Raw genomic sequence first — 18,524 nt, 5'->3', positions numbered from 1 at the left:
ACGACGGAGCGAAAGGGAGGGATGAACGGGTGCGGTGGGAGGTGGGAGGGGCGGATGTAGGTGGAGAAGTGCGAGGGGGGGGAGGACTTGGCGGGGGAGTCGTGCTCCAGGACGGCGAGCGAAGTGAGGGAGGAGGATTCCGGGGAGAGGCCGGTGGTGCCGGTGTCGAGGAGGAAGACCTTGTAGGTCGGGGAGCGGGGGGTGTAGGTGCGGGACATGTTGGGGGTGAGGGTTGCGGTTAGGGTGGAGGGAGTAGGAGGGGATGGAGGAAGTAGGAGGGGATGGAGGGAGTAGGAGGGGATGGAGGGAGTAGGAGGGGATGGAGGGAGTAGGAGGGGATGGAGGGGATCTGTTCGGATTGATAAGGACAAGCAGAGGTCGTCTGATTGCATGCGATGCGAGGCTGGACATAGCATTGCTGGCAGGAAGACAGTGATTGCTTGGATAATTACAGCTCGCCTTTACGTTTACATTTATCCTATAATTTCTTTTTACATTTTAGAAATTACAGCTCATGCATGTCCTGTCGCTTCATCTCGATGATATCTCAGAAACATGAATCACCGATATTTCCCGAACCATCTCAACTCATTCTTCACCCTCGAGTCTTCCGGGGACAAGTGTCCCGCCGTCTGTGGACCCACGACCGGAGCCCTCCAAATTCACCGATTTTGACCGTCCGCCGACAAACATCCTTCCAGCTCCTACAGTTTCAACTTAACCACCCTCTTGCGCACCCCCCTCCCTCTCCGCCCCCTCCTCCCACCGGCCGTCTTGCTGCACGACGGCCCTACTCGCGCAACCCATTTCTTGTCTCAAGAGGAAGCGCAATCGACATGGAAGACACATGCTCTAGTCGCGATACAGTGGGGACTACGATATAAGAGCACCCCGTGCCAACCCTTCATGATGCTCTTAATCCAAGGTTGCTACTATTCAAGAATCTCGCACAGGATGCCCATTTTACTCCTTAGAACGCTGTAACGCCTCACCAATACGTAGTTGCCTGGACCTGTGCACAGAAGCCCTCCCTCATAAGCGCGCGAACACGCTTCTCACTCTCCGCAACAACATCCCTACCTCTGTTATATTGCAATCATGGGCAATTGTTTCTAGCGGTAGCAATAATGCAGTCAGACCAACTGATGTTGGTATAGTGGCGGTCGGTATAGTGGCGCGTTCTTCCCCAATATATGTTGTTTCGTCACTGCCCTAAGGGTAACCTCCTCCACAGCCGCGGAGAAATGGAACAGGCGGACTGTGAGCGGGGCTTCTAAGGGCTAAAGATGCGTTTGAAATACTGTACCCCGAGAAAAGGCCTGTGTGATTGGAATTACAGTGTCTGATAGGTCTTGAAGTTATGATACCGTGCCAAGCGAAAATGGTGCTCTTACTGCGAGGTCGGTCTTATTCAAAGTGCTCTTATATCGCGGCCCCCCCTGTATGTACAGTAGTTAGCGGGCAGGCTGAGGTCAGTATGCAGGCTGGGACTTGAGGGTTACGGCAAGTAGGCAACGTGCCTTGGTTTTTGCTTTTATCTGATGCTGATGTCAATTGTGAAGGCACACTCCCGGTGTGCAATATGTCTTGTCTACCGGCTGACGGGTACATACGCACCGTGGCAGCCGGGACAAAAGGGGGACAAACGTAATGATGGGTTATTTTAACTCATTATATATCTAGGCGACGCCCCACTGCCAATTCGGAAAGCGCGTCCTCCGGTTCCCCATGCTTCCCCAGGGTTCCCCTCACGGAAACGTTCCCCTCACGGAAACTACACACAATACACGTGTTAATCTCCCACGTGGCCACGACGTGGGAAGCCCGCAAATCCATTCCTTTCTCACGGTTTTACCGTAGCTGCCAGAATGTATTTCCCTCTTCGTCGGTAGGAGGAAGAGGAAAAGACAAAGTTTATTTTGTCCTAATGTCCTTTCTGCTTTCAGGAATTGCATGTAGAGACTTTTTTTCAGCAAGGCAACTTGCTCAGAAGATCGGCGGCAATACTTGAACTTGCCATTCTGGGCATCTCGCGGCGGACGATAATTTGAGTGTGGGCGATATTGTGAAGAGTCTTTCTTGTTCTTCTCCTTCATCATCATCTTCTTTCATCCCCAACTTGTGACTCCAAGGCATGTAGCGATACCGCTACTTCGCCAAATGTTCCTCCTGTCATTTTGCAAGCCCTAAACGAAGGGTTAAGGAAAAGGGACTCAGATACTGTAATTGAAGACTCTTCAATTGGGAGACGGGCGAGTAATCGCCCAACATACCCAGGCGTCTAGCTTGGTTCTTCTTTCAGAAATAGACTTTAAACATTAACGTTGCAAATCAATGCAAGAACGGAAAGGTATGGAAGCCCTACCGAAACATGGAAGCTGCACAAGGACGGGTGTGAAGTTCTTTTATCAAAAGAGAAGGGATACTTGCACATCTTTCCTCTGCACGTGTAGACCATGTACGGGGTGTGTTCACAGTACGTAGTAGGACTATTTTTTCGACAAGGTTAGCTACTGCAGCTAATGATCATGTTTGTAAATTTGTAAATTCTCTTCTTCCTCGTACTATAGTATACGTCCTCGTGGAGGTGTGTAGTATACTGTGTGGCACAAAGCTCTACGCCGCCAGCCAAACTTGACGGTGTGGTTATGGGTCAAAAGAATAGATAAGTGCATACGATTGCTACAGCCATTCCCTGTTTTCTGTTCCTAGAAATTGAACCGGTGAATAGTTGGAAGTAGGAATAGGACAAAAGAAGACCATCGAGTGCAAGTGGCATGTCGTGGTTTAGCGTTCACGATACAATACGGGTGTTTGACAACGCTTTTTACAGTCGTACAATTAAAATCATTCCACCAGCCACGACCTTTTTGATATCAGCCGCTTTGTAGATAGCAAACAGAGACTTGTTCGCAATCTGCGGCACAGTATCCAAGCCAGTACAAGCCAGAGTGCAAACAGAAATGATATTTTTACAGAAATTCAACAACGCAGGGAGATGAACCACTTTTTCCAGCAGGCAATCAAGTTGCACCGCTTCGCAAAGGCTTTCTAGTCTTCATCGCTTTCCAATGCGCCCGCCCCGGCACCAGAATCTACGACGTGCAGCGAGCCAATGTGCGCCATGTCCTCACAAAGATAGCACCATTGGCTGACTTTAAGTTTCTGAAAGAGGTCCAACGAGCACGTGCGGCATGGCTCCTTCTCCTCAACGACTGGGTCGCATACCAGCACCTCTCTGTTTTTCAGGTAGCGGCAGTCCTTATCTACGTGAACCTTATCGCCCTTCGTCGTCTTGAAGAACATCCTCTCGCACGCCTTCAAAGCCGATGACGTCTTCGAGGGCACAAGCTTCTTCCCCACTTCCTTCCGCTCTTCAGCCTCTTCCTTCTCCTCTTCTTCTCGGATGCGCGCATGCCTCGCGCCAGGCCGTTTCCCGTCCGTGCACTTTGGGCAAGGGACAAGCCTCATCGGCACATCTGTCACGGGAATCTTCTTAGTCGCCGTCCTCAGGTTGTAGCAATCGCGATCCGCATGAAACATGCGCCCGGTCTTCGTAATGATAAACTCTTGACTGACGCTGTCCTTCTCCTCCTCCTCCTCCCCTCTCGCCGCGGTCTCAGCCGGCGCCAGCGCGTCCCTTCCTCGCGCCGCGCCGCGCGCACACACGCTGCACGGCTCCAGCTCGTCCGGCGGGCAGATGACATACGAGAGCGACCGAGCCTTCCCGAGTCCGTAGCACGTGGGAGACACATGGAACTTGGTCCCCGTCTTGGTGGTGATGTACTTGCCCTTTGCGCTCGGCCTGCGCGTGGGAGCCGCTTGATTCAAGCCTCGAAGCCTTGCCGCAGGCTCCTCCGCGGGGGCGGGCAGGGCCGGGAGGTGCGTGCAGCGGTGACACTGCGGCCACGCGGCGGCGTCGCGGAGCGGGCACGAGTCAACGGTGCCGGCGGGGCCGAGCTCGTTGACAAGAAGCTCGCAGTAGCGCTCCGTGTGGCACGGGGAGTCGCCGCCCTCGACGAAGAAGGCGAGCGCGGCAGCGGGGGAGGGGGTGTCGTAGCGGGCGGCGCACGTGGCGAGGCGGGTTGCTTCCTCGGCGAGGTGGGAGGAGAGGGGGCGGGAGTCCTTTTGGTGCGAGATGAGACGGTGCAGGATTTGGCGCAGGACGCGGACGTCGTCGTGGGCGTGGTGCTCGGCGTGCACAGTGACGCGGAAGCGCTCGGCGAGCGCGGCCTGCGAGAGCTCGGTCTGCGGGGTGGAGGGCAGGAGGTCGCGCGAGAGGGCGTAGGAGCAGGCGAAGCGCCAGTTAGACGGGAGGGAGAGGTTTGCGCGGGTGAGGTGGGAGTGCAGGAAGGCGGCGTCGAAGGGGGCGTTGTGCGCGACGAGGAGCGGGGTCTGGGAGGGCGGGGTGGCCGACTCGATGAAGGCGCGCAGCTTGGGGACAACGGAGCGGAAGTGAGGGATGCGCGAGTGCGGCGGGAGGTGGGAGGGGCGGATGTAGGTGGAGAAGTGCGAGGGGGGGGAGGACTTGGCGGGGGAGTCGTGCTCCAGGACGGCGAGCGAAGTGAGGGAGCAGGAGTCTGGAAAGAGGCCAGTGGTGCCGGTGTCGAAGAGGAAGACCTTGTAGGTCGGGGAGCGGGGGGTGTAGGTGCGGGACATGTTGGGGGTGGGGGTTGCGGTTAGGGTGGAGGGAGTAGGAGGGGATGGAGGGGAGTAGGAGGGGATGGAGGAGAGTAGGAGGGGATGGAGGAGAGTAGGAGGTAATGGAGGGGATCAATTCGGATTGATAAGGAGAGGAAGATGACGTCTGATTGCATGCGATGCGAGGCTAGACACAGCATTGCTGGCGGGAAGACAGTGATTGCTTGGATAATTACAGCTCGCCTTTACGTTTACATTTATCCTATAATTTCTTTTTACTTTTTAGAAATTATAGCTCATGCTGTCGCGCACGCGCATATATACTGTACGGCGTATTTGATATGATAACACCGCACAAAAAGGTGCATGCACCTTTTTGGGTATTGATATCCCGCGTGCTTACAGAACATGGGCTGTAAGCTTACCGTCCCCGCAGACGGCAAGCTTACATGGACCTATATGTACTACGCCCACGTCCGAGCTCCCCACGCCGAGACAGAACAATAAACAACTCGAGCAAGCAACTCTACGCTACTCTAGTCTGCGAAGGCACAAGCCGGAGCCCGTTCTCACCTCTGAAGGCGCAACGCCGGATCACTCACCCCCCCCTCTACTCCCCTTCTCATACCATCCTTTCTCTCCTTTTCCCCGCGCGCCAATCCCGCTCCCTGATCGTACAGAGAGCAGTGCACGCGAAGCACAAGGCCCCCTTTCGACGACAATCCGGATTCGAGGGTTTTCCTTGTGATTCTCACCCCCCTACGTCTCCTTTCTGACGTACTAGGAGATGTCTCAGGTTGGCTCTTCCGCTACCGATGGTCCGCCCGCCGCTGACAATGGTCAAGAGACCGCTCCGGTCATTCTGACGAAAGCCAAGGCCTTTCAGATATACTTTCGGCTTCAGAAGATGGCGAAGTGCGTCCAAGATGAGGATGAATTTCATCGTCAGTACCTCGGGGTCGCCCGGAATGTGCTCGAACTATTCACGGTTCCGCAGAGCTCTGGAACCACCGCTGCCGTTATGCCGGACCCTTTGGAGGTATGCGAAGCCATGTCTGATATGCTTCCTAGCCCCTCTTCCGTCTTCACGGCCGACTACTTCAACCACCCGGTCTTCCCACTCAAGGTTTTGTACAGCATTGCCGAGCTATTTCGGTTTGATGGAATTCCCGACGACTTCTTGGCCCAAGTGTTCATCAGAGATCACGAACGCGCCCACAAGAGCATCATGATCCAAGCCTGGTTTGCCTTTGTCCTTGGTTTAGACCCCAGCTCCACCCGCTCTGTCATAGACAGATTCCAGCAGGCGCGTTCACTTCCTTCTCGGCGAGCTCTCAATACCGACATCATAGCAACTGCGCCCACGACCAAAGATCCTATTAGGGCGCCAGGAACCTTACCCCCCCGTATGCCCTCAGCAATCTCACGGCCCCCCCGTGGCCCTAGAAGCGGAGCGGTTGACTTTGACAACCGCTTCAATCATGGCTATGAACGCGCCACCAGTCATAACCTGGCGCCCAACGCGGCTTCAGGGGACATGCGCCAGGGCGGACCCGTTAGATTTGACCAGCGTCCGCAGAACGGCCAAGACAATTCCCCGACTGCGCATGAACCCAACATGGACACCGGTGACACTCGCAAAGCAAACTACGTGCACCAGCAGTTCTCTGGTCGGAAGTTCAAGGGAGACCTCAGTCAGTCCGTGGACCTCCTGCTACGTGACTACGAGGCATGCGCACATCAGCACCGCCTAACTCCTGCGCAGAAGGCAGAGTACTTCATGAATGTCCTCGAGGGCCCGGCTCGTACCTATTTCCTCAACCACTACGCTCAAGGAATGGCTTATGAGCAGGTGGTTGAGCTAATGAAGCGTGAGTACGACAGCGACTCACGCCAGCTCCAGGTCCAGTCCACCCTTGAATGTCTCAATTTAGACACCTTCATGTCCACTCGCTCTCTGACAACCCACTCTGATGGCCTGACCAAGCTGGTCGAGTACCTGGAATTGCTCACCCCGCAATGCCCTCCTGGTTTCCGATCAGACGAGAACAAAATACGTTTCCTACGAAAGGCTGTTCTCGGTTGTGAATGGGCGCTCTCTCCCATTCGCAACATCGTCTCCCATCGCTACAAGTTCCACGCGTTCGTAACGGCCTTACATGAGAGCCTCCAGCTCTCTAACGAGCTCAAGGATGTGCGCCCGCCCGCGTATCCCACACACAGCACGGAGATGGACGAGGAACAAGCCGCTGATGTCTTCTTCCAACGCTACGGCCGCAATCCCCGTGACGTTCGGAACCGGATGTCTAACCGCCCGCCGGGCCGTCCCGATCGGCCCCCATTCCCGCCATCGTCTCGCACGCCTCCGGACCGCAATGAGGTCCGCCATGGGCGCACGTTCGACGAGGCGCGCCGTCGCAAGGAATGTTTCAAGTGTGCTGCTCCTTGGCTACCCGGCCATCGGTGCCACGCAGGGGCAATTGCTGCCAGCGCGCGCAGCCGACTCCGCAAGGGTGAATCTCACGTCCACATCATCCGAGACTACATTCTCGGAATGGAGGGAGAACAAGAACCTCATGAGGGTTCCGCCCCTCCTGGGACGGAGGGAGACAACGCTGCGGCAAAGGAGCTGGACGACGCCTTGTACTATGCTCGTGATGTTAGTGACCATGCCCCGTGTTACACCGACGAGTTCGACGGTGATGTGGTCACCAACGTGGTATCCGCTAGCGTATCAGAGCAGATGCTCTCTGCGGATTTTCGCTAAGGCGATGTGGACAAGTCGCTAATCCTCATCGCCCAAACCGATCGTCCTATCAACATAGGACTGCGACTCCTCGCCGCAAACTCCCGGTCGTTGACATCGACTGCACAAAGATCTTCGCGGCGGATCTCCAACGTGAATGCTCTTCACGACGGCCTCTCGGATTCTGCGTTGATATAGGTGCCCCCAAGTCGGTTGTCGGCAAGCAAGAGCTTAACCGACTCCTGGCGGCTGCTGGAATGCACCGCCGCAACATCTGCAGCTCGGTACACCGCTTCCGCTTTGGGGACGAATCCTTCCAGTCTCTTGGACGAATCTCCCTGCCCCTCGCCACTCCGCCGGGTGTCAAACCCATCCTTATCGAGTTTGACATCGTCCAGGCAAACATCCCACCTTTGCTGGGCATGGATGTCTTGGACCGAGAGAAGCTCGTCGCCGATACAGTCTTCAACCGACTGGCTCGACGATCGGCAAACGAACTAGAAGACGGGCGTATGACCTATGTCGATGAATGGTTCATACCCCTTGTCCGCTCGCCGAGCCGGCACGTCTACGTCCCTTTTGACTGTGGAACACGGAACTACTTCACAAAGGCACAGCTCAACAAGTTGCACAGCCAGTTCTTTCACCCATCCGCCACTAAGCTCTTCAACTTGCTAAGGAAGGCCCGCCCTGACGATGCGACGCCAGAGACGCTCCATATCCTTCGGGATATATCGAAGCGCTGTGATCCCTGCCAACGAATCAAGCCTGGGCCTACCCGCTTCCGCGTCTCTTTTGGTACCGAAAACGCCCGCTTTAACGAGAGGATCATGATGGATATCATGTACATCGACTCCATGCCCATCTTGCATATCGTTGACGAGTCGACCCGCTTCTCAGCAGCCCGCTTCCTCCCCAATGTTAGCACCAAGGCAATCTGGGACACCCTGCTTCGCTGTTGGGCCTCGATCTACACCGGTCTTCCCAATCGGATACTGGTCGACCAAGGCAGCAACCTCGGCAAAAGCGAGCCTTTCGTCTCCCTTGCCGCAAGAGCAAACGTAGAAGTTCAAGGCACGGGAATAGAAGCGCACTCAAGCCTTGGAATCGGGGAACGGTATCATGAACCAGTCCGTACCACCTTCCGCAAGATGGTGCTCGTATATCCGAACGTGGACAAGACGCTCCTCCTTCAGATGGCTATCAAGGCCATGAACGACACTCTGGGACCAGAAGGCCTCGTCCCATCGTCCCTCGTCTTCGGAGAACTACCTCGCGTCTACACTGCCTCGGAAACGCCTCAGCCCCGAGATACTCTTGGGGAACGTGCCGCGATGGTTCACGCTGCCCGCACTGAGATGCAGCGCATCATGGCTAAGATACGCGTTGCACGAGGTTTGCGACATTCTGTGCCACTTGCTGCAAACCGCGCTTATGACCCTGGCGATCAAGTCCTAGTCTGGCGTGAGAAAATCGTCAATCACCGCATTGGCGAATGGCTCGGTCCCTTTACGGTACTCGGGATGGACGCCAGCAAGAAACTTGTATACATACAGGATGTCAAGATCGGTGCGGCTCGCCCCTTCAATGTCGCCCAAGTCAAGCGCTATATCGCCCCAATGGATGGCGCCCACTCCTTCTTTGCCGACCTTCATCGTGGCCTTTCGCACTTCTCATCTCCGGGTGATGACGATGACTGCGTTCACTTAACCGAAGTCATTCATCCAAAGGACCCCCGAGCAACTTCTTCGGACATGTCCCAAGCGAAACGTGATGAGATTCGCGGGCTACTCGACCGCGGGACATTTAGCGTCATCCTTCGAGAAGAGGTTCCTCCCGACGGCAACGTACTACCAGGCCGCTTTGTGCTTGCCATCAAGTCCGCAGAAGACGGTCAAGTCAAGTTCAAGGCGCGGTACGTAATAGGTGGACATCGCGACCGCATGAAGGCCCTCATGGTCCACAGTGCGGCCACGCTACAGCCCCAATCCATTCGCCTCCTACTTGCCCTCGCTTCGATTCACGGCTTCGACATCTGGTCTTCTGATGTCCGCCAAGCATACCTCCAGTCCGCCGAACCGCTTTCTAGAGAGCTTTTCATCACCAAGCCCGTCCCTGAGTTCGAGCTACAACCCGAACAGTGTCTAAAGCTGCTCAAACCCCTGTACGGCCTCTGTGACTCCGGAGACCTCTGGCACAAGACCCTAGACGAGCACCATAGACATGACCTTGGCATGACCCCGTTTCGGTCTGACCCGGCTCTCTACAAGATCATGTCAAATGGTCGCCTCATGGGCCTTAGCGGCGGATACGTTGACGACTTGCTACGCGCCGGCTCTCCTGGCTTCCGTCAACTGGCAAAGAAGACCAGCGAGCGCTTCCAGATGGGCGAGGACGAGCATATCCCTTGCACCTTCTCTGGTTTCTCGCTTGCGCGCGGCAAAGATGGAAGCCTGGAACAGAACCAGCACTTCTATCTGCAGAAACTGGAGCGGCTCCATCTCGACGCGTCCTTCTCAGAGTTCCGGTCGATGCGCATGAGACTTGCGTGGCTCGCCAACACCCGCCCGGACTGCCAGTTTGAGATCTCTCAACTTGCACAGGTCACTGAGGACCGCTTCCTTGCCGAGCAGCCCACAATTGTCCGCCGCCTCAACAGAGCGACAAGATACGCCACGGACCACCGCGTCTCTCTCAAGATCGCCACCCTCGATCAAGAGTCCCTTCGCGTCATCGGCTTCGCCGACGCCTCCTTTGCCAACAACCACGACCTGTCCACGCAGCTTGGCCATATCTGCTTCCTTGCTGATGGACACGGCCGCTCCGTACCGATCAGCTTCAAGTCGTACAAGTCTAAACGGGTTGTCCGCTCTGCCATGGCTGGAGAGGTCATCGCCTTCAGTGACCTGTTCGACATCGCTGCCACTCTCGCCTCTGAGCTCGGCGAGATCTATGGCCGTCGCATCCCGGTCCAGCTGCTCACTGATTCTAAGTCCCTCTTTGATGTGATTTCGAAGGGTTCTAGGACGTCAGAGAAGCGCACGATGTTGGATATCGCAGCTGCGCGAGAAGGTTTCCGCGATAAGGTTATTTCTGACATTGGGTTTATTCGTAGCTCGAGTAACATCGCCGACGGCCTGACCAAGTCGATGTCTCAAGCTGCTCTACAAGCCGCTGTATCTACGGGCATGCTCTCGATTCACCCTGAGCAGTGGATCATTCGCAACTAAGTCTAAACGCCATTCGCTCTCCTCCGTAGCAGCTTGCTTTATTTCCCTTTCCTACCCCTTATCTCTCGTACCTCTACCACTCGTAGCTTCTTTGCACCGCCACCTCCACATCTAGCAAGATTGTCAGCTGAGAGCACAAGTGCCGTTCGTTCCTCGGAATCAATGATGACCCCATTGTAAGCATCCACCACGACGGCGTGATCCACCCGCTTCTCTTCCAGAATCCGCACGATGAAGACCCCTGTGCGCCTGGCTGCAAGTACACGAAAGGGCGCTGTCCTTTCGCCGCCCTGGATAGCCTTCTGAACCTCCTCGTCACGCACCACGCGACAGCCAGTCACCGATTCATGCGCCCTTTGAAAGAGTACTCCTAGCTCCCTGAAGTTGTGTAATATCCGTGACTCCTTCTTTAGCACTTGCTCCAACGCTTCCGCTGCCACGAGACCACGGCAGGAGAACGCAGCGTTTATCACGGCCGCCTTCACACAGTCGTGCATTCCGGAATTGCACCTTGGCTGCCCCGGGAGGTGTTGTCGGCTCGAAGAGCGCCAAGCCACTCCCTCACGTGCGCCAATTCCAGAAACCCGGACCACCACGCCCCGGTTCCGCCGCAGGAACTCTAGGACGTGCCTAGCAACCTCCTCCTCCCGAAGCTGCCTTGACGCAGCCCTACGTCGGGCTGGCACGACGCACGGCGGCCAGGGTTGGCTTCGCTCTGCAGCCCGCGACCCCAGCAACGGGTACGTCTGCAAAGTTAGCTCACCTTCGCCAACCCCTTCGAAGATTCTAGCGTCCCACTCCACGGCGTGGAACGCCTCCATCGGGGCAGTGCCCTGCGCACTCGCATGCGGCACGCCCCGCATCCCCCTGGCCCCGCCACTGCCGGCTTCTCCTTCACCCACCACCATGGCCTCTACCAACCATCTCCCCGCGGCCTCATACACGGCAGTCGGTTTTGCAACCCCAGGCGGGGCACTCTGTACCACAGGAGAGCCGTCCCGCAGCTCAATCCTGGGTAGAGGTTCCGCCGCCTTAACTGCCGTGGAAGCCTCGCTCAGCGGGGTCGAAGGCGCGTCACCGCGCAGCGATGCTGCGCGGGACGCAGCACTTCGAGATGAGAAGGCGCGGGATGATGATGAAGCTCGCGACGGCGGAGGTCCCGGAGACACAGCGCGCGAAGATAACGAAGACCGCGACGAAAGCGAAGGCGTCGACTGTAGCCATGAATACCTGTCCGACAGCGATACAGACGGAGCGCGAACGAACGGGTCGTATAATGTCACGACGAGAGGCGCCACGACGCGAGGCGACACGACGCGAGGAGATGAGACGCGCGGTGGTGAGACGCGAGGCGTAGAAACGTGGGATGATTGTGCAGGGGACGCCTGTGCGCGGGATACTTGCTGGTGTGGCGCTTGTTCGTGCTCCCGCAGACTACGGCGTCGACCCCCCCTGCGCTTCCGCTTCCGCTGTGGCGCCATCTCGTGTCAACAACGGAAGGTCCGACGCCCATGGGAGGGAGTGTCGCGCACGCGCATATATACTGTACGGCGAATTTGATATGATAACACCGCACAAAAAGGTGCATGCACCTTTTTCGGTATTGATATCCCGCGTGCTTACAGAACATGGGCTGTAAGCTTACCGTCCCCGCAGACGGCAAGCTTACATGGACCTATATGTACTACGCCCACGTCCGAGCTCCCCACGCCGAGACAGAACAATAAACAACTCGAGCAAGCAACTCTACGCTACTCTAGTCTGCGAAGGCACAAGCCGGAGCCCGTTCTCACCTCTGAAGGCGCAACGCCGGATCACTCACCCCCCCCTCTACTCCCCTTCTCATACCATCCTTTCTCTCCTTTTCCCCGCGCGCCAATCCCGCTCCCTGATCGTACAGAGAGCAGTGCACGCGAAGCACAAGGCCCCCTTTCGACGACACATGCATGTCCTGTCGCTTCATCTCGATGATATCGCAGAAACATGAATCACCGATATTTCCCGAGCCATCTCAACTCATTCTTCACCCTCGAGTCTTCCGGGGACAAGTGTCCCGCCGTCTGTGGACCCACGACCGGAGCCCTCCAAATTCACCGCTGTTGACCGTCCGCCGACAAACATCCTTCCAGCTCCTACAGTTTCAACTTAACCACCCTCTTGCGCACCCCTCCCTCTCCGCCCCCTCCTTCCACCGGCCGTCCTGCTGCACGACGGCCCTGCTCGCGCAACCCATTTCTTGTCTCAGGAGGACGCGCAATCGACATGGAAGACACATGCTTAAGTCGCGATAGTCCGATGACCGTGGCCCACTTTTCGCATCTTTCCCACTCTTTGCTTGCTTTCTGTTTGCTCTGCGTGCGTGCATGCGTCTTTTCGTGCCCCCGACCTGCGTCGAACGTATCGTCACCGACGGACTGACCCCTCACAGACGTCACCTTGCAACTCTTGTCATGAGCATCTAACTCTCCTATCCTGCTCCCGCAAACCAAAGCAAGCACCAGATCCGAAACACGGTTGATGCGATGCAAAGGGAGTCAAAACTTCGTCAGAGCACTCGCCCGCGCGAAAACCATACACGACCATCCGGACACACACGTCTGACACACCACCCGCGTCCATCCCATTCGCCTTCGCACCTGCAACACCAAACTTTTGACGCACGAATGCGCGTACTTCCGTTATACGAAACGAATCTTCACTCCTGCCCGCGAGTCTCCCAGCTCTCGGCACCCAGGAGGGACGATCTGGCGGCGGCTCGCGGGCAGGAGGTCACGACGCGGCGGCGACGGCGGCGGAGGGGTGGGGGAGTGAGGGAAGAGAAGCGAACGTGTGACGAGAGCCCACCCCCAAGCCCGCGTATTACGAGTGGCGAGGAGGGTGCGGGGCGCGGCTTTGCACCGCCACATGCGCGCCCGTCTCGCGCGAAAATGAGGACGGGGCGCCGCCGAGGAGGGGGACGCGCCCGTCCTCGCCTCGCCGCGCCTTACCACAAAACGACTTCCCTGGCGCAAATATGAGTGGCGAGGAGAGTGCGGGGCGGGGGGCGCGTCCACGAAGCCAGTAGAGCTGGGGGGGGGAGGGGGGGGGGAGGGTGGCGTATGCACGCGCCGCATGCCCCGCACGGAAAAGGAGGACGGGCTACCGCCGAGGTGGGGGGAAGGCCTGTCCTCGCCTCGCAAGTCACGACAAACGTGTTTGCGGCTTTGCGCCCTCGGTTGTGCCGCGTAATAGCGTCGCTGGCACCGAGCGTGTAGGGCACGATGAAGAGGGTGCGAACGAAAAGGCGAGGACGTCGCTTTTGATTGTGACTGATTGTTTTATTCGTTTTCTTTCGCGAGTGTGATGTTATTAACAGGGGTGCCGCCGAGGTGGGGGTTTACCCCCGGTTGGTAGTTTAGTGGAAGAACACCGCAGCTTTTGTTGCCGGGACGTGGGTTCGATTCCTGCCTAACCGTTACTCAACGCACCTGCCTCGGTTGACCTGAGCGTCGACAAGGGCTGGCAATAGTGGCTGGGCTGGCTTCCAGTTTCATTGGTTTGTTCCTCGCAAGAATTGAGCATCTGTCACTGACAACAATTTTACACTCGTGTTCTTCAGGTGCTGCTTGTTTCTGTACTCTTTTGATTGCAGGTGGGTTCACTGTTAGGTCGTACAGTACACGCGTTGCCAATTTGGTGTAAACGATCCTCATAGGTGTTGATGCAGGCGCTGTATACTTGACTGAACACTTTCAATAGTGTACGCAGGACATTACTGTCGGTATGAAAATAATGATTGTGACACTGTTTGTAGTGAATGAATAGCTGATAGTGTGCTTTAACGCTTGGTACACAAGCCCAAGTGCGGCGAGTGATGATGCCGAACCACTATCTGCTGGGCAGACTGGCAAGAGAGCGGCATCTATGACGAGCAGAGAGCAGCGGGAGAGGAGGGAGCCAGCGCGCCATAGTTGTTTGTTGTGGCGTTGGTGTAGGCTAATCCCCTAAACCGTTAATCCGCACAAGGGGACCGAGGGGAAGGGATGAACAGCTTGTAGCCGCTTCCGCATTGGAGACTCCAATGGTCTCCAATGCGGTAGTGAGAAATGCCAATTTCGTGAGAAATGAGTGAGAATGCCAATTTCTCAATTTCTCACTACCAACTTGGTAGTGAGAAAAGGAGTCTCTTGTTTCTTCCATTCACTTGTATTGGTACTACTGTACCAATCTACCAATACGGAATGGAAGCACAGCTGGGATGTGCGCTGTCATACGTGTACACGTGTGGAAAAAGAGTTGTCTACTATAAATAGGCACACAGAAGTTGTAGCAAACGGTTCTCGCCAGCCCCAGGAGGGGCGTCCCAGGTGAGGCCCGCAGCTATCCGTGTCCCCGTGCAACCTCCACTGGAGCTTGAGCGAGGGACCGCTCGTTGCGCGATGCCCTCTTGCCCGATCATCGCGCGTGCGCCGTGGGGAGGTTAATGCTTCGTTCACCACGCGGAGCTGGACCTTTTCCGCCGCGCCCGTCGGGATTTTTGGGTGCCGACTGCACCACGCGCACCTGCGGTGTGTCGTGTTAGATGCGTTGGTATGGATGTCGTTGTTTGCAGATGCGGGTTCCCGCGCCTGCGGGGGTCCTGCTTCTGTAAGCATTCGATGTTCGTCGATGCCGCTGATGTAGGGGTCTATCGCCACTGGAGAGTCACAAACGCCTGAATGGTGGCGTTTCGCGGGTGCAACTCCCGCGCAGTTGGACCTCTGTCAGCAAAATAATTTTTTTCTTCTCGATTCACTGGGTCGAATTGGGCGACTGGGAGGCTACTCACCCCCGATCGGACCCATTCCAAACGCCCGCAAATATCCTTGTTTTCGACGATGTTGTAGTAGAGTTGGTATCCACGTGTCAGGCCGGCATCGAGGTTCGCGCGTTCAAAGCTTGGCAGAGGCGAGGCGGAAGTGCGCTCCCTCGCAACTCGGACAAAGCCAGAGAATGACGAAGCGCGGATCAGGGGTGTATGGTTTGGATGGCTGGCGAGATCGAGGTTTGGTATGGCGCGGTTTTGCGGATGTTTTTCGCAGCTAAACGATGGACTGTCGACAGTGGGCGGGCAAAACGGTGCGAGCACCAAGGTCTAGTTCCGCTGTCATTTGCCACACAGAACAACCCCTCCATCTCCATCGACTTGCGCCCACGATCGCTACCCAAGGGTAGTCACAGCAAATCTGTCGTTGCATGTCTGGTCTGGGTCGCTGCCCCCGACACCTGTGCGCAAGCCGAGACTCGTTTCGAGATGCCACGCAGCAAATCGACCCTCCTCTTTGTCGCAGTGCGCCGTGCGCCGGTGACCTCAACTGACTGCACAAGCTGGCGCCATTTCATTGGCTGTGCAGCTCTCAAATTCTAATGCCTCAGTCCCGCCCTCCTCTTGTTCGGTTCGGCAACCCGCACCGCCACCGCCACCGCCACCGCCCCCCCACTCCCGCAGCGACGCCATCCCTTCCCCGCGCGCGGCCGTCAAACAACGCGCGGCCATCCCTTCGCCCGGCCGCACGCGGGCCCCGATGCTTTAGGCAGCAGCCGCCGTCGCTGACACCATGGGCACCACGGATCGCGCGCCCGCCATGAGGCGGCGCACGTCCGTCTCGGCGAGCTCGGACTCGCCGGACGTCGTGCTGAAGCCCGCGCGGTCGTGCTCCTCGCCGCCGCTGTTGCCGCGCCGCTTGGAGCGCTGGTCGTCCTCGACGACCGGCGCGACGCGGAGGGAGATCACCACCGCCACGAGTCGCGGCAAGCGGGCCGACGTACTGCACCTCGTCGCCGCCTCCGCCCTCAGTGCGGCCGTGATGCTGTTTGTCATGTGGCGACTCGACATGCTCTCGTCGGGCAGGTGGGAGGGCTATACGAGTACTCGTGTCGTCTTTGAAGGGGACGACTCGTTTGTCGCGTTGCGGAAGGCTTTGTTGGACGAGAAGGGGCCGGATACGATTGTCGCATTTTATTCGGAGCAGTGTGCGTATTGCAAGAAGATTCGCCAGCCCGTTCTCAAGGTTGCCAATGAGTATGTGGATCTTAACTTTGTGGCCGTGAGGCTGGGGGAGGGCAGTGAAGAGAATACCCAGCTAGCCCGTACCTTTGGGGTTACGCATGTGCCCTCCCTGTATTTCGTGAAAAGACGTCAGACCCTGAAGGACTGGCATGTGCAGAGGATCAAGTATGTTGGAGGGGCGCAACTGCCTCAAATGCGCAACTTCATTAACACACACATGGCTGCCGGTACACACCATGCGGACGTGCCCGACCCCGCCCGCACCGCGCAGAACCATGACCGCTAACTACCATAACCATAACTACGCCTACCGACTGTGTGCCTGTGTGATTCAAACAGAGGCCGATTCATGGCTCCGGCTCCGATTGTACCTCTTTCTTTCTCTCACCTGTAAACCCATCTTTACAATAGTATCGCAACCGGAGTTAAAGCCTGCACTACACACTTCGTTTTAACGTCCCTCGCCTTAAATTTCGTCTGAGGACGAATCAGGACTCCCAATCTTGTCGCCGGGGCCGTGCCCATTCATCTTTTTCATTGCAATATCACCTTGTCTTGGTGCCCTCTCAGGTACTCTGACGGCTACATCCTCCATCTCTGAACCACTGCCATCTTCGCTGCTACTTTGCTCTGAATCCAGTTCCCCAGTTTCATCCTCGGCATCCTCGCTTCCGGCTTCGCTGTCGCTGTCGTCGCTTGACTCGTCCGACTCGTCTTCCGACCCTTCTTCTTCCTCATACTGCGCCTTCGGCTCGGCATCGCCGGTCATCGTTCTCCCAGCTCGTTTCAGCTTATCCGCTCTGGTCAAGACCAGCTCCAAGCGACCCTGCAATCTCGAGAGCCCTTCAAGCGCTTGCGTTCTTTCTTTCACAATCTCTACGAGCGCCACAAGAGCCTTATTTCTCTGCTGACTCATCAGCGCCCCCGTGTGTTCCATCAACACCTCTCGAATCCATCTTGCCAACGTTTCAGCCTTTGTCGGAAACCGTTGCAACCGATCCACCAACATGTCTAGAAGATCCCCCGCGGCCACCGATTGCGGCAACCGCTCCACAGTCGTCCTGATCAGCTTAACGTCTCTCATCTTCTCAATTGTGTCATCAAACAAACTTTGATCCTGTGCCCGAATAGCCTGCATCAAAACGTTCGCTCGCGACCCAAGTATGCTCTTCTCACCGCTCGCATTCGGAAAAGCCTTAGAAGCACCAAAATCGCCATCTCCTTGGCTAATCCCCAGCGCAACCAACTTTTGCTGTATTGAGGGCTCCTCATCTTCATCCACATCTACATCCACATTCACATTCTTGTTATTATCATCGCCATCGCCGTCCTCCTCTTCACCGACGTCCTCTCCCTTATCCCTCCTTTCGCCATTCATCTTCCGGTCGTCCGTTCTCTGTAAGGCCGGGATACTAGACCCTTCGACGGCCTTGTGTTTTGCGGACCTCTTCTGCTGCACGGCTTTACTCACAAGCACGTCGGTGGCGCAAGGCGGCAGCATGACAGATCCCTCAACTTCTGCGAGCTTAAAGCGAGCCATGGTGGGCTTGAGCGCGGAGCCATAGACGACGGTGAGGTCGCCGACGCTTCCAAAGGCGGCCGCAAAGACGGGGACAGGATTCCCGCCCCGCGGGGTATTGTTTAGCACAAAGGAGCATTCCGTCGGCTTGCCGGCGGCGCTCTTCTCGGTCCAATTGCGCCAGACGGCGACGGCGCCCGAGGCGAGGATGGCGGCAACGGAGGCGCCGGTGGACTCATGCTGGTCGACAGCGACGGCGACGACGCCGGTCTGCGGGGCGAGGAGGGTGGCGACGGGCGGGAAGACGGGCGACGGGGATTTCCGGCGGCGCTTGACCGAGGTGGGCGGGCGCGCATCCGA

General features: G+C 56.9%; 3 protein-coding genes; 1 reads left to right on the top strand and 2 right to left on the bottom strand.

Moving 5' to 3' along the window:
- The window catches only part of CHC_T00000444001 (hypothetical protein), a 5,470-nt gene extending 1,763 nt beyond the window's left edge, over positions 1–3,707 (bottom strand). Inside the window, exon 1 of the mRNA XM_005710065.1 lies at positions 3,580–3,707. Coding sequence (XP_005710122.1) covers positions 3,580–3,707 — 128 coding nt within the window. The remainder of the gene's footprint in view (positions 1–3,579) is intronic.
- Positions 3,708–12,912: 9,205 nt separating this feature from the next.
- Positions 12,913–14,414, top strand: CHC_T00000443001 (hypothetical protein). XM_005710064.1 is given in 4 exon segments: positions 12,913–13,014; positions 13,457–13,664; positions 13,708–13,871; positions 13,872–14,414. The coding sequence occupies 3 exon segments, from the start codon at positions 12,913–12,915 to the stop codon at positions 13,869–13,871; spliced, it is 474 nt and encodes a 157-aa protein (XP_005710121.1). The 3' UTR covers positions 13,872–14,414.
- Positions 14,415–17,111: 2,697 nt separating this feature from the next.
- Positions 17,112–18,185, bottom strand: CHC_T00000442001 (hypothetical protein). The gene has a single exon (XM_005710063.1). It carries the CDS (start codon positions 18,183–18,185, stop codon positions 17,112–17,114), a length of 1,074 nt encoding a protein of 357 aa, XP_005710120.1.
- Between the last annotated feature and the right edge of the window lie 339 nt (positions 18,186–18,524).

The sequence above is a fragment of the Chondrus crispus genome, genomic scaffold (genome assembly GCF_000350225.1).
Source record: "Chondrus crispus Stackhouse genomic scaffold, scaffold_523, whole genome shotgun sequence".
Classification (NCBI taxonomy): Eukaryota; Rhodophyta; class Florideophyceae; order Gigartinales; family Gigartinaceae; genus Chondrus; species Chondrus crispus.
Note: the sequence above shows the minus strand (reverse complement) of the source record. Positions and strands in the feature narration are given on the sequence as shown.